Consider the following 14,939-nt stretch of genomic DNA (forward strand, 5'->3'; position numbering starts at 1 on the left):
ATTGTACTTATTTAGTTTACTATCGCATCTGACTGCACAAACAGCTTGCTGGTCGCGTATTTCTGCTCGCGACACAGCCGTGAACCGCGCTCGTGAATAAGGGCTCCTATTGAGTTAGAAACTAGTTGAGAATCCCTTAAGATATGAGTAAAGTTACATAAATACAATATAATACAGTATGACCCAAGACAGTCGATATTCAATACCATTCCACCTATTCCTATCGTCTTAGTGTTTTTTTCTATCAGGGTACGCTGGCGGGGCACCAGTAAGGGATGATAGGTGAAGATGAAGCAGGTCAGGTGGCCCATCGTGATGCATTCATCAAAAATTAACCACGATGGTTTCCAGGGGGAACCGCGTGGAGGTCGACCTGTTAGGGTATATTGCTAGTAATAGGGCTGGTGTCCTGCAGTGTATACCAATAGCGCAGGCGGCGTTACCATTACATTATCAACTATAAAAAAAACCCTTCAAACTAAAATGCTGCTTCATGACAGAAACATGACGACAGAAATGGGACAGAGGCAAATTAAAAGGTATGCATATGCCAAAGTAAAAGGTATTGCGTATAAAGAAAAAAAAACATTATAGTTCTTGAGGTATTTATTATAGTTATTAAAAAAATGGACGAAAGTAAATTATATTTACAATTAAGTAGAAATATAAAAATTGTTTTACTCTAGAAAATCACGGATAAAATCACAGTTTTAGGCTTTGCTGGACCATACATATTTATTATTATATATACACGAGTATATATATATATATATATATATATATATATATATATATATATATATATATATATATATATATATATATATATATATATATATAATAAGACCAAATAGTTCGTATTTTTTTTTATACAACTTAGAATGGCAAGCAAGCTGACGGCCCACCTGGTGGAAAGTGGTAACCGTCGCCTATAGACATGAGCAGTACCATGGATATAACAGAGTATACTGTTTCACCCATGATACCCCCCATGCGTTGCCATTCCTGAGGACTCAGGTGTTATTCGTACGACATATTATATTGAAGCTATGGAAAATGCTAGCAACGTCGTACTCTGACACTGCGTAACATGTAAATTAGACACCTATATGTAATATTGCCCTTATTTTTCAAATAATTTCAGTTTACCTAAAAAACTAATATATATAAAAGACAAAAAAAAATTGTAAATCACTCACAACCTCTATTCCTTAATAGTCACATTAAAAATTACTTAAAAAAATTATATTACATTGTTAAACTTATATACATAGAATTACAAAATATATTGTTAATAAGTTGTATGACTCAATTTAATAATTCATAAAAATAACATCTGCTTGATCATTGAGTGACATAAAAATTAATTTCCGCTTCTTTTCATACCCAGAATTTTGTAAAAGGTGACTGTAGACGACCATAAAGTTAGCATAAAATTAAGACAGAAGTTCTACTAGAGATAAGAGAAGGCTGTACGGCTTAGTTCCTTTGCCTTTCTCATTGTAAAAAAATTAACCCTACTATTACTAAGATTGAGAAGAAAAATGGGAAAAATAATGAAAAAGTAACTTGTTTTTGCTTCTCAATTGAGAATTCAATTAACTATGAATATATGACTTCGTTCAGACGTCTTTTTAACTTCGACTAGTCGTATATTTGAACGATTAATTTTTACAAGGATTATGTTATTGTTGTGTATCAGTTCTGCGTACGACTGCTTCGAAGCCTCTTTTCTCGTCAGATGTGTACTGAACTATCCGCTGTTTCCCGTCTGCGTCTATGAAGCTGTAGAAACCGCGCACTTTATCGCCGTCTCTTGTCTCTTGCGCTGCTTTGTTATCGCCTGTATTCTTGTCCTGAAATTATAAAATACATCAGTCTTAAATCTTTTATTATAGTAAAGTTGGAAGGGGGGGGGGGGAGGAATTCCACGCGGTTTCTAGTGGAAACCACCGTGTTTCTAGGGCAACTTATCAGATAAAGAAAGAATATTCCAAATTGGTTTATAAATGACGAGGTTCTGAGGTAACATAGCTAAAACAAAACACATCCGAATTGTGAATCTCTACGTGTTTTAAAGAAGGTCGTTTATTACCAGAGATACAGTAATTGTTCTATATCTCTGACTATTACTATGCCGCTATTATTAAGAGAATTCGTGTTTCAACTGTGAAGCAGTTGTGTTTGCATGGCTGTGTTTCGGTTTGAAGAGTGGGATATGGCGTGAATTTACTGGGTCTAATAGGAATAACACCTGAGTCCTCAGGAATGGCAACGCATGGGGGGTATCATGGGCGAAACAGTATACTCTGTTATGTACATGGTACTGCTCATGTCTATAGGCGACGGTTACCACTTTCCATCAGGTGGGCCGTCAGCTTGTTTGCCATTCTAAGATGTATAAAAAAAAAAAGAAAATTGTCTTTTATAATACTACTTTTTTTTTTAAAACAAAAAATTAATTAACAATGTCTATAAATAAATTAATACGATGTGTTACTAGCCACAAATATAATTGTAAATTAATAGTTTTTTTTTTCACCTTCTACATGGCCTTGCGTGTAAACAGTTTACTTTTATGGCACTTAACACGGTGCCTTAAGCACTATTTTGAAATCGGTGTTGGTAGTGCGAGGGACAAGTTCAACGCAAGGTCGCAAACTGGGAATTTTACGTGCGCACACTCATGTACGTACGATACACAGTTTGCAATGAACTATCGAATTTGACACGTCACGCAGTATTCTATTTAGCTTTTAATATTTCCTGATTAATATCTATTGTTTAGGTATATCGATTTTTAAGGTATCTTCCGTGTTCATTATCAAATGACAATAATTGATAATCTTAGTAAGCTTTGCGACTTTTTTTTAACAATTACATTTACTATTATTTAACAATGTTCACTTTTAGATTTTGCATTACTTCGTAGAGCAAAAGTGGGTAATTTCTTAATTAGAATAGTCTTTCAACTTGCTATTAAGACGAGATATAAAAGACGAGTTTTCTTTCTCTTGTACCGTTATTTTGCGCTCATTTCCTTCATTCTCTCTTAGAATATTCTAAAGATGATAAGGAGTGACTTATTATCATATTGTTTAAGTCTAAGTAAAAGTGACATTGATAGATAAGGATGAAGTCAAGTCAGATGGTCTATTGTAACGAATTCACCAGTAACTAACCACGATGGGGTTTCCACGGGGACCTCGTAGAGGTCTCTTTGACGAGACATATCGCTAGTGACATCATGGGGCTGTTAGTCCCAGCACAGATTGTGTTATTACTCCGTTGTCACACTAAGCCTATCTTATGGAAAATTACCTCTCTTGTCGCTAGGTCAAATAGGTGGCAATGATTTATAATCTCCGAACCGAGTATATACGTATAGTTAATGAACATTAAATTGCGTAACGAACCACACCTCCAGCTTGCGTATTATCGTTGCATATTAATCAGATTTCCTACACAATCCGTTTAAGGCTACATCACACGTCGACGCATTCCTCTCCCGTAACCTCCATTGACGGTTACGTGACGTTGAACTTGGACATGCCTCTACGGTGCACAGAAATGTAAATACAATTACGAATTTGCTTACAATAGTCGCAAAAAATGTTCCAGTTTCGTTAATATTTTATAATAACCGACTGTGGTTTTTATAATGTGTTGTGTGTATTGGTGTGTTTCGTTGTCTGTGTAAGTCCAATAACATGCTACAGTATTTTCCAATAGTCGTGGATTCGATTCCTGTACAAAACAAATATTTATATTTCATAGTGTCTCTATTTATGTTTGTCTAAGTGCTTTCTATATATAAAACATATTTACATGAAAAAGTATTTAAGTATTATTATTAGTTCTCTCAATCAACGTGGTCTTCTAGGATCTTCTGGTGGGGAGGCCTAGGTGGGGGCCTCGGGGCCCCTTTGGCCCAGCTTTAACTCCGAGAATGACTGTCCCCGGGGTAATGGCTCAGTCTCTTCTATGTGTTTGAGGCGTGGTATTCGTATAGCTTGTTGGTGGTTTTGAATTTGGAAGCTCTTCCTCTGTCTTACTTATATTTTTTTTTAATTAAACAATATCTTGTCCGGTACGCATAATACAAGCTCTGCTCAGTTTGGACCTATATGGTACTGTATATGGCCCAGTATTACACAGTACCATATAGGTATGCCCAGTAAATAGTGTTTATTATGTATTGTAGTTTTCTAAAAAAATTGTCCCATGAAAATACATTTTCAACTAATTTCGAAAAGGACGTTTTTAATTCACTTGTATTTCTTCTTATGTCTGTTACATCTTAACTCTGTTAATTCTAAACCGATTTGGTAAATTTTTTTAATGGATGAAAATGGAATGGCAACCCCGTCTGCGCCATCGGCATACGTTAGCGAGGCATCAGTGAGGGATGATAGGTGACGATGAAGCAGGTCAGGCGGCCCATCGTGATGAATTCATCAAAAATTAATCACGATGGTTTCTAGGGAAAATTGCGTGGAGGTCGACTTGTCAGGGTCCTAGTAATATTCCTATCCTAGTAATAGGCCTGTTGGATCTCATTATTAACAATCCCTGTCTTTTGTCGGGTGCAATCTTTTATTATTTTTTAAATAGTGTCAACAAGTATATGATTCGACTTCTATTTAAATATCTATGAGTTCGACATATGGCAAGTAGCCACATGAGTGTTGAAAACATTAGAGGGGGCACTGTGAACGTCTCTAGTGAACGTTGTAACAAGGTCACGGTAATTTCACTGCCATAGACGTACTTCAAGTCGCATGTCGGTCCCACATATCATATCACATACACACGCGGGTGTCGTAAGAGGCAATTATGGGAATTTATGGGTCGAGGGATGGACAGCAGCAATTTTTTATTTATTTATTTATGCAACTTAAAATGGTAAACAAGCTGACGGCCCACCTGATGAAAAGTGGTAACCGTCGCCTATAGATATGAGCATATACCACGGAGGTGGCAAACAACATACGGCCCATCTGATGGTAAGCGGTTAACATAGCCTATGAACGCCTGCAATATCAGGGACATTACACACGCGTTGTCGACCTGAAGAAACCTCTTTACCCCGGGGGGAAAGGAATTGTTAGTAATGGAGACTGAGAATCCCATTGCTAGCAATATACCCAACCAGGTCGATCTCCTCGCGGTCGGAAACTATCATGGTTAATTCCTGATGAATTCATCATGATGGGCTAACTGGCCTGTTTTCATTCTCATCTATCACCCTTCACTGGTGCTCCGCCAGCGTATCCCGTCAGCGCAGGCGGGGTTACCATACCATTTTCATCCCTAAAAAAACAAAACCTCTTTATCCCTTTTTTGAAGAACCTCATGTATATTGCATGTTTCTTATATGTCTTTGGAAAACTTTAACAGGGAGCTCAGTCTATAACTTGAGCGTTCGTAAGAGAAAACATCTCTGAAACCGCCCTGTACGGGATCGTCTAGTCTCTAAGATATGAGGGTGAACTCCCTGCCGATGGCGAGCTGTACGATGGCAGAAAGTAACCATGGGCATCGTAATTAAACAATTCCTCTAAGCACAGCCTAGTAATGACTCCGACTATGGCTTTTAGCCACAACAGAATATCAGTGTTTTGCTCTTTTGAGGGCAAAGCAATAAACTGAGTTGTGACCATTTTGTGTTACTATAACACACGCATGAAAAAAGGAAAATGTTGTCTTTATATTTTGCTTTTTTTTGTTGCTTTTTTGTTTTTCATTCTTTTATCTCTTTCACTGTGTATTATGTGTATGTTTGTATTGTATTGCTTGGGTACCTCTGTCCCATTCGTGTTTCAACCATGAAGCAGTCGTGTTTGCATGTCTGTGTTTCGGTTTGAAGGGTGGGATATAGCGTGAATTTACTGGGTACAGAGGAATAACACCTGAATCCTCAGAATTGGTAACGCATGGGGAGTATCATGGGCGAAACAGTATATTCTGTTATGTCCAAGGTACTGCTCATGTCTATAGGCGACGGTTACCACTTTCCATCAGGTGGACCGTCAGCTTGTTTGCCATTCTAAGTTGTATAAAAAAAATCTAACTATCTAATTTTAAAGGCCAACAGTAACACACAAATGGAGAACATTTTGTAATATCATCATTTTTAGTTCAGTATCATAGGTAGGTACTAAATTTTTTTTTAAATTTTATCTCTTAAGAACAGAAACTGCAATTTACCATAGTTGAAACAAAATCTCCCTTTAAGCAATTTTGGTTACTTTTTTCTAAATATTTTCTCTTGTCGAGGCAACTAACTCGTGCATTCTCTTCCAGCCAGCTCTATTCCAGGCCATATCTTTGACCTCCCTACACGACATGACAATTAGTATTTATTCAATTATTTTTTCAATCCAAAACACAATTGAGACAAAACCTTGGTGGTTATTACTATTCCAGCCTTATAAGTAAAAAAGTTCGTGAGCGAGTGTAATCGATTACGACAATGATCGCAGTATCGATACTGTCATTCGATTGTTATTCGAGATCTAAGAACAAGGAATTACATAGAAGAAATGATAGAATAAAAACTGTAAATCATATAGTTGCCTCCTTTCTTCTTATGCAAATATAATTAGTAAAAAGGGGACGAAAGATACACCATCAGTTGCTGTTTTTCTCTATTCACAGCGGTCTAGTGTATAGAAAATGTTTGATATGTACAATTATTTGTCAATGACAAATTTTACATTACTAGATTATATATTCGACACAGTTTATGTAGACAGTATGCAAGCAGGTTGTATCTGAATTTGGTAGGGTTATACGGTCGTATAACATTTTCTATGCACTAGCCTGTTACAAATGAACAATTTTATCACTCTTTCTATGTAATTCCTTTTTCTTAGTTCGAGATCTCAGTAAATTGATTCTTTGCTTACAGCAAAAACAAACTCGTGCGAGTTGTCAACTGCTATTGATTTTGGCATCGAGATTATGTCATTAATCTGTCGATCGATAATTCGATTGTAGTTTATAGATACGTTGGTATTTAAAAAGTTAGCATTTGTGATGTTTAAACCATGACCTCGCGTCACGTTTGCATCTAAAAGATATCTAAAGGTACTCGGTTCGATCCGGATTTTATTTTTATCTAGAAGCAGTGTATTCCATATTTATTCCATCGACAACTTTCATAAAAACTTATTAGTTTCAAGTGTATTTGCCTTACATATTTTTAAGCCATTAGATAATCATTTTTCAAAAATTACCAGATTGCTTGGGTACCTCTGTCCCATTCGTGTTTCAACCGTAAAGCAGTTGCGTTTGCATGTCTGTGTTTCGGTTTGAAGGATTGGATATGGCGTGAATTTACTGGGTACGGAGGAATAACACCTGAGTCCTCAGGAATGGCAACGCATAGGGGGTATCATGTGTGAAACAGTATACTCTGTTATGTCCATGGTACTGCTCATGTATATAGGCGACAGTTACCACTTTCCATCAGGTGGGCCGTCAGCTTGTTTGTCATTCTAAGTTGTATAAAAAAAAAATGTTTTCCAGTGCTTACCTGTACATTTATACCTATTATTATAATTATATTTCAACGTGTGGTCCCGGCATAGAATGGGCCATCCCTTCCTTTCCTGTGGATGTCGTACGAGGCGACTAAAGAAACCTAATGGTCGAGGAATGGGCAGGAGCATTCGTCTTAAAACATAACCCAACTGCGGTTGCCCACCCACCTGTCAAACGTGGCAACTACGAGTACTATTTATAAACTAATCTATTATTTTGTTATTATTTGTGAAATCTATTGGTGGCTTAGTTTGTAATTTTAGACTATTTCTATTAACACTAGTGTCGCCATGGTTTTCCATATATATATATATATATATATATATATATATATACGAGGTTTGTCCGGAAAGTACGTATAAAAGTTTTTTAAAAATTTTATTTTACAATTATTCAGGTAAATCAATTTTATCCCCTTCAAAGTACTCCCCCTGTGACATAATGCACTTGTGCCAACGCCGTTTCCACTGTGAGAAGGCTCCTTGAAAGTCCTCTGGTTGTAGGTTTCTCAGCTGCCCCGTCGTAGCTTTTTTTATCTCATTTATGTCCCCCAAATGCCGCCCCCGAAGTACCAATTTGGTTTTTGGGAACAAGAAGAAGTCACACGGGGCCAAATCCGGCGAATAGGGGGGGTGTTCGGTCACCGTAATGGAATTTTTACTCAAAAACTCACGGACAACAAGAGATCGATCTTGGCGCAATTTTTTTTCATTTGAAGTTCGTTTCTTAGAATTTCGTGGACCACGGTTTTGCCCAAATTAAGCTCTTCAGCCACCTGTCTGACCGTTAAACGACGGTCCCCATTAACACAAGTTCGAATTCTTTCCACGTTTTCGTCGGAATGTGAAGTGGAAGGACGTCCTGAACGTGGGTCATCTTGAACGCTTTCTCGGCCCTCTCTGAATCTTTTTAGCCACTTGTGGACGGTTGGTTCCTTCACAGCATCATCCCCATAAACTGTTCTGAGATCGGCAAAAATTTCACGGCCATTCTTGCCGAGTTTCGAGAGAAACTTGATTACGACGCGCTGCTCTTCAACGGAAGCGGGCTCCATGCCGACGGGGTTTCGTTAAGAGGTAACTTCACAGATGGCGTGACAAGCCAGTTCGCACCGCACGGCGGTCAGACCAGAACTGAAGCATTGTTAGGGACATAAGGAAGGGGTCCTGCGCTTACCTGGCCTCCCCACTCCTCTTTCTCGCATTCCAGAACACTTTTATACGAACTTTCCGGACAGACCTCGTATATATATATATATATATATATATATATATATATATATATATATATATATATATATATATATATATATATAAAACTATAGTCTATGACCTTCTCTGCCCACAATACTATATATATATAAATATTCATGACGATTGACTGAGTTGTAATAAATCAATATGTAACAAACAAACACACTTTCACATATATAATATTAGTACTCGTAAAGATTACCGTTTCTCTGTGAATACATCGGCGAACCAATTTTAATTTGCTATAATATTTTGATTTTAACCGAGAGAAAGTTGTACAAGTTAGTTGCGCACGCGCAGCGCTGCGAAAGCGGCCGACTGGCAGTATTGTGATATTTTAACAAAAATGTGTAATTTATTTGTCGAACCTTATATTTAATTTTACGTATTTGGATATTTTAATAGTCTAAGTTTTAGGTTTATTTACTTCAAACAAACGTGTATAATGATTTAGAGTCAAAATTTAAAATCATCTCTTTTTTTAAATTGTTTAAATGTAACAAGTAATAATAATTGCATATTTATTTTTGCTACTATATAGGTACCAGAGGGAGACTTTGTACAAAAGTCGATTGCTTGGGCACCTCCGTCCTTTTCATGTTTCAACCGTTCACGGTTGTGCCCAACCGTTCACGGAGGTGCCCAAGCAAAAGACTTTTGTGCATTGTCTCCCTCTGGTAAAGCTATACAATATATGATAAACGAGTAAACTGCACTTTATCCCAGACAAAGTTGTGGGTAAAAACTATCAATTATTACTTAATATGTATAGTTATTGTTTACTATAATTATATTGATTTTTAACGTATGATACCATGTATTCTGTGAAATCAAGCAATGAAAATTAATTGCTTGTTGTTTTTGTTTTTTGAAATTTAAATCGCGAAACAGATCTAGGGACATAATCCAAAACACACAGGAAAAAGGACAGTTAGCAATGGGGTCTAACAGCCCCATTTCTAGCCAATATATTCTACCAAGTAATCTTTTGGAGGAAACAATAAAGAATATCTATCTATCTAAGTTGACCTACATGCATTTCTCCTAGGAAACCATCCTGGTTAATTCTTGTCAAATTCTTCACGATGGACCAACTAATCGGCTTTCATCCTCACCTATCAACACTTACTAGCGCCTCGCCTGCGTATACCGACAGCGCAGGCGAGGTTACTATTCCATTATCGTCCATTAAACGAACATCTAAAACACCCAAACTGAAGATAATTGAGAAAAGTTCATTTCTTAAATTGCTCCGACCGAGAATCAAATCCGGGACTTAAATTAACTCAAAGTAACGTGCCTACCACTGCGCCACGGAGGTTATCACTGCCGTTTCCTTTCTAATACAATTTCAATCAAGTTCAAGTTCAAAGAACAGTGTTAAAACGGCCACTTTGGTTAATTCATTCTCATTCAAATACCAACTCGGGATTACACTAACGAACTAATGTACACGAGTTTATTTATATATTTATTTACACTTTATTGTATACATGTATGTATGTATACTCGGTCAGTAAAAATAACCCGATCACGCGGACGAAATCGGGGATCAAAATTAGTATTAAATAATATACAATTGGTTTGGTTTTTGTGTTTGTTTATCCATAGTTCAATTTCCTAGAAATATATAGCTCTTTATATACAGTTATGTAGTTATTTTAACTTAACCAATGCTCTCTCTTACTCAAGATGATTTATGACACAATACAAAGACTTTTTTTAATTGAATACATTAAGATATTATATTCCGTACTCATTAAATTCCGAAATTAAAGTTATTGTATTTTTTTTTAGTAATTTACAAAAATATATATATATTTTAATATGTTTTAATGTTTTATTTCTATATTTCTATTTTTTTTTAATTAAAATACAGTTTAATTGACAGTTTAGCGAAGTTTACAGTGTGCAAAGAATCAGATAAATCTGTTTTCACTAAATCCTTTTAAATTATTGTTGTTATAAATGTAAAAATGTGCTTGTTAGTACATTTGTTTGTTTGTTACCTCATGGAGGTTTAATGGCTTATTTAAAATTAATGCAATTTGATAGGTTTATTACTATTTAATAATAGTAATGCATTCGAGTATTCTGACACTTCCCTATGGTTGACTGGGAGAGAATGCTTTTAGCATTAAGTCCGCCATGTACACATACATGTTTTTTTTTTTATTATTTCTGCAATTAACTGTACATTGCTGGACATTTTCTATAACAGGAGTTTTACCAGTGGTTGTCACGCTTGCCAGGCGGGTTGGCAACTACAGTTAGGTTTTAGAGATGTTTTAAGAGGGAGGATGCTGCTCATCTCTCGCCCTCCCTTAGTGGCCTCTTACGACACCCACGGGAAAGGAAGGGGTGGTCCATTCTATGCCTACTACACTACTAGGACTACACGGGAGACTTTGTACAAAAGTCGATTGCTTGGGTACCTCTGTCCCATTCGTGTTTCTACCGTGAAGCAGTTGTCTGGGTCCTCAGGAATGGCAACGCATGAGGGGTATCATGGGTGAAACAGTATACTCTGTTATGACCATGGTACTGCTCATGTCTATAGGCGACGGTTACCACTTTCCATCAGGTGGGCCGTCCACCTTGTTTGCCATTCTAAGTTGTATAAAAAAAAACATACCTGTACTGATGAATAAATAAATAAAATAAAAAATAGGTATGTATTGTCACAGATAATATAATACCATACTAGTATTATGAATAGATAAGGTTGTAGGCCTCAATTTTGATTAATTAATATTTGTTTTTGTATGCGAAATAGTTGATAATAATTGCAAATACCGCCACGGGTAATTACACTAGTAAATACAATAATGTGCATAATACATGTATACATATGTAATTTACTTATTTTACAGTTATTGATTCCGAAAATCCGGCATGCAAGCAAACAAGCACCAAGGCTGCGGGGTTAATAAACGAGAAATCAGCTATGACGACAGTAGAAATTTAATACATCGTCATATATATGATTATATGTATATTTTGTTTATAAAATAAAATATGACCAAAAAGGAAATTTATCTTGCAAGAAACGAAAGTCCAAAAGAAGGATCTATAGTCTATTATAAGTAAAATTTTATAAAAATTTAAATAAACAAATAATTGAATCGACCGTAAGATAATCTGCTAATATCATTATCATAGTAGCTTCTAACTGTCCACTATTAAACATAGGTCATCTCCTTTAGGGGGGTTTGCCAGTAGTTGTCACGCATGGCAAGAGAGTTGGCAACAGCAGTTAATCTTTGGTGGTGTTTCAATAGGGACGCTGCTGCCCATAACTCGACCATTAAGTTCCGTTAGTCGCCTCTTATCACATTTTTTTTTATACAACTTGGAATGGCAAACAAGCTGACGGCCCACCTGATGGAAAGTGGTAACCGTCGCCTATAGACATGAGCGGTGCCATGGATATAACAGAGTATACTGTTTCGCCCATGATAACTCCAATGCGTTGCCATTCCTGAGTACTCAGGTGTTATTCCTCTGTACCTTGTAAATTCACGCCGTATCCCACCCTTCATACCGAAACACAGTCATGCAAACACAACTGCTTCACGGTAGAAACACGAATGGGACAGAGGTACCGAAGCAATCGACTTATGTACAAAGTCTCCCTCTGGTGACGGGAGAGGAACGGGAAAGGAACGAGTGGCCTATTCTATGCCGGGACCACACGGGATTTGTAGTATAAAACAAAAAATGATCGAATGTTTTGATTTATTATTAATTTCATATGTGTATTTCTCTAATAATTTTATTAAAACTTGCTCACATTTTCCTTAAGTTCCATTTAAAAAATATTATAAATTCGTCTATATTTGTTATGCTATGTTACACGATTACACTGCTAATTCTACCAGAATTGATAATTATTTTTTAAATCCTGATCTAATATTAACAGAAGAAAAAAAACTAAATATAAAACAAATAAAAATTTTAAATAATTGATACTGATTTAGCTGCTCAAATAAGAACAGTATTATCAATCATAAAATGCGATTAACACAGGAGTGAAGTGAATCTATGTAAATATAATCAAATTCGATTTAGTATTGGCGACATCTTTACATCAAAAATATAAAAAATGGATTATTTTGTAAGAAATATTTGAAAACTTACATTTGGAGTATAGCATTATATGGGTGTGAACAATGACGCAAAAGGAAAGAAAGATGCTTGAAGCATTCGAAATGTGGACATGGAGGAGAATGGAAAGGATAAACTGGACAGAAAAAGTAACGAACGAAGAAGTCTTCAAAGGGTAAATAACAAAAGAACATTAATAAAAACAATAGAGAATAGAAGAGGCAAAATGCTGGGCCACCTTATATAACATGAGGATTTTTTAAAGAGCATAGTAGAAGGAAAAATAGAGGGCAAAAGAGGAAGGGGAAAACCGAGAAATAACTACATGGGACAGATAAAGGAAACACTAGATGTCATGTCGTATAGGGAGGTCAGAGATATGACCTGAAATAGAGCTGGCTGGAATAATATGCATGAATTAGTAGCACCGACAAGAGGAAACTCTTAAATGAAAAATAAAAGAAGATGCGTATTATGATGACAACAAAAAAAATTTCGTTTTGTTGTCATTTAGTTATTTTAAAACGCGGACGATTCCTTATTGGCTATAATTATGTTTGTATTTATATTACTTAGAAGATACAAGTAAGTATGCGGTGTTCGTAACTTGTTCTTCACCTTCAAATGCAATTGCAAGACCGGTTCTTTATTCTTGCATACATGAAATAGTTTACGAAAGTATACAATTACATTATTTAAATCTTAACTTCTTTTGTATTATCCTATGCCACTACTGCTTTCTTCATTTGGAGTGACGGTGATGAATAGTTTATTTTTTCTTTGAAAGAAAAATATTGTGAGTGTATTGAAAATATTAAACAAATTGTAACAATACAAACACTATTATGTACATTGTTTACAAAACAATATGATGTATATTGTTGATACTCCTGGTAGTAAATAGATAAGTTCTCTTTAAAAAATGAATGCATTTATGTATGCGTGTGTACTGTTATGTCCATGGTACTGCTCATGTCTATAGGCGACGGTTACCACTTTCCATCCACCCACCCACGGGAAAGGAAGGGGTAGCCAATTTTATGCCCCAATTAATGATATTATACCAAATAGAAAGTCATAAAATTAAGATCAGAAATATAAAATACTGTTAAGTAACAAATGAATTAATTTAAAAAGAAGATATACTTACGTAAACATCATAAGAGTATGTATACTGCGGGTAAGGATTGTGATAGTCGCGTACTCTCTCGCTGCGGTCCCTCGCATAGTGAGCCAGGTTCAAAGGATTCGCTTTCACTAACTGTATTTTCCGCACTCTAAATGGTTCGAATCCTAGACTTCTTACCAACGTACCTTTACCGTAATCATGATATACCTTCTTTGGTAATTCAGAAGTCCTGAACGAGTATGGTAGTGTTCTATACTTGATAGGATCCTGCTCTGTAGACAAGAATGGCTTCTGAGACTCGAACAGTTTCTCTGTGCCGATGTATTTCTCATAATCTGGAAGTTTCGTATCAGGATCGTTGATGTAGCCGACAAGGGCTTCCTCCAATGTCTTATAAGTCTTATAAGCGACTTCCTGACCTTTTGATCCTGGGCCGGTGTCGTCATATTTGTTTTCTATGGCGAATCGTATTTGCGCGTTGCTAGCGGCTGAGTATTTGGAGTACGGTTCAAATTCGTTGGTATTGATGCCCGCAGTGCATGCAAAGAGAAGGGGTATCTGCAAAAATGCACATATGGATTTTCAATAAATCTGTTAAAAAGTCTGGGAAAAAGATTGGAACATAACTCTTAACGCGGTAACAATTTTACATAAAGAGGTGGTAACTACATCGGTTACTTTTTTTTTATTTTTCTTTGTCTATGGTTTTGCTGACCTACATGCAATCTGTATAATTGTACTTTTTTCACCAGAGAAACTTTGTACAAAAGTCGTTTGCTTGGGCATCTATGTCCCATTCGTGTTTCTACTGTGAAGCAGTTGTTTGCATGCCTGTGTTTCAGTTTGAAAGGTGGGTATGGCAGTGAATTTATAGGGCACAGAAAAGTAATGTCTGAGCCCTC

The 14,939-nt window shown here is 36.2% G+C and overlaps 1 protein-coding gene across 1 annotated transcript in view; it reads right to left on the bottom strand.

Moving 5' to 3' along the window:
• Positions 1–865: 865 nt before the first annotated feature.
• The window catches only part of LOC113522152 (uncharacterized), a 29,849-nt gene continuing 15,775 nt past the window's right edge, over positions 866–14,939 (bottom strand). Inside the window, exons 2-3 of the mRNA XM_052898541.1 lie at positions 14,059–14,595; positions 866–1,856 (exon numbers count right to left, since the gene is read on the bottom strand). Coding sequence (XP_052754501.1) covers positions 1,686–1,856; positions 14,059–14,595 — 708 coding nt within the window. The 3' untranslated portion in view covers positions 866–1,685. The remainder of the gene's footprint in view (positions 1,857–14,058; positions 14,596–14,939) is intronic.

Source organism: Galleria mellonella, unplaced genomic scaffold, assembly GCF_026898425.1.
Source record: "Galleria mellonella isolate WM207_F2 unplaced genomic scaffold, CSIRO_AGI_GalMel_v1 utg44, whole genome shotgun sequence".
Classification (NCBI taxonomy): domain Eukaryota; kingdom Metazoa; phylum Arthropoda; class Insecta; order Lepidoptera; family Pyralidae; genus Galleria; species Galleria mellonella.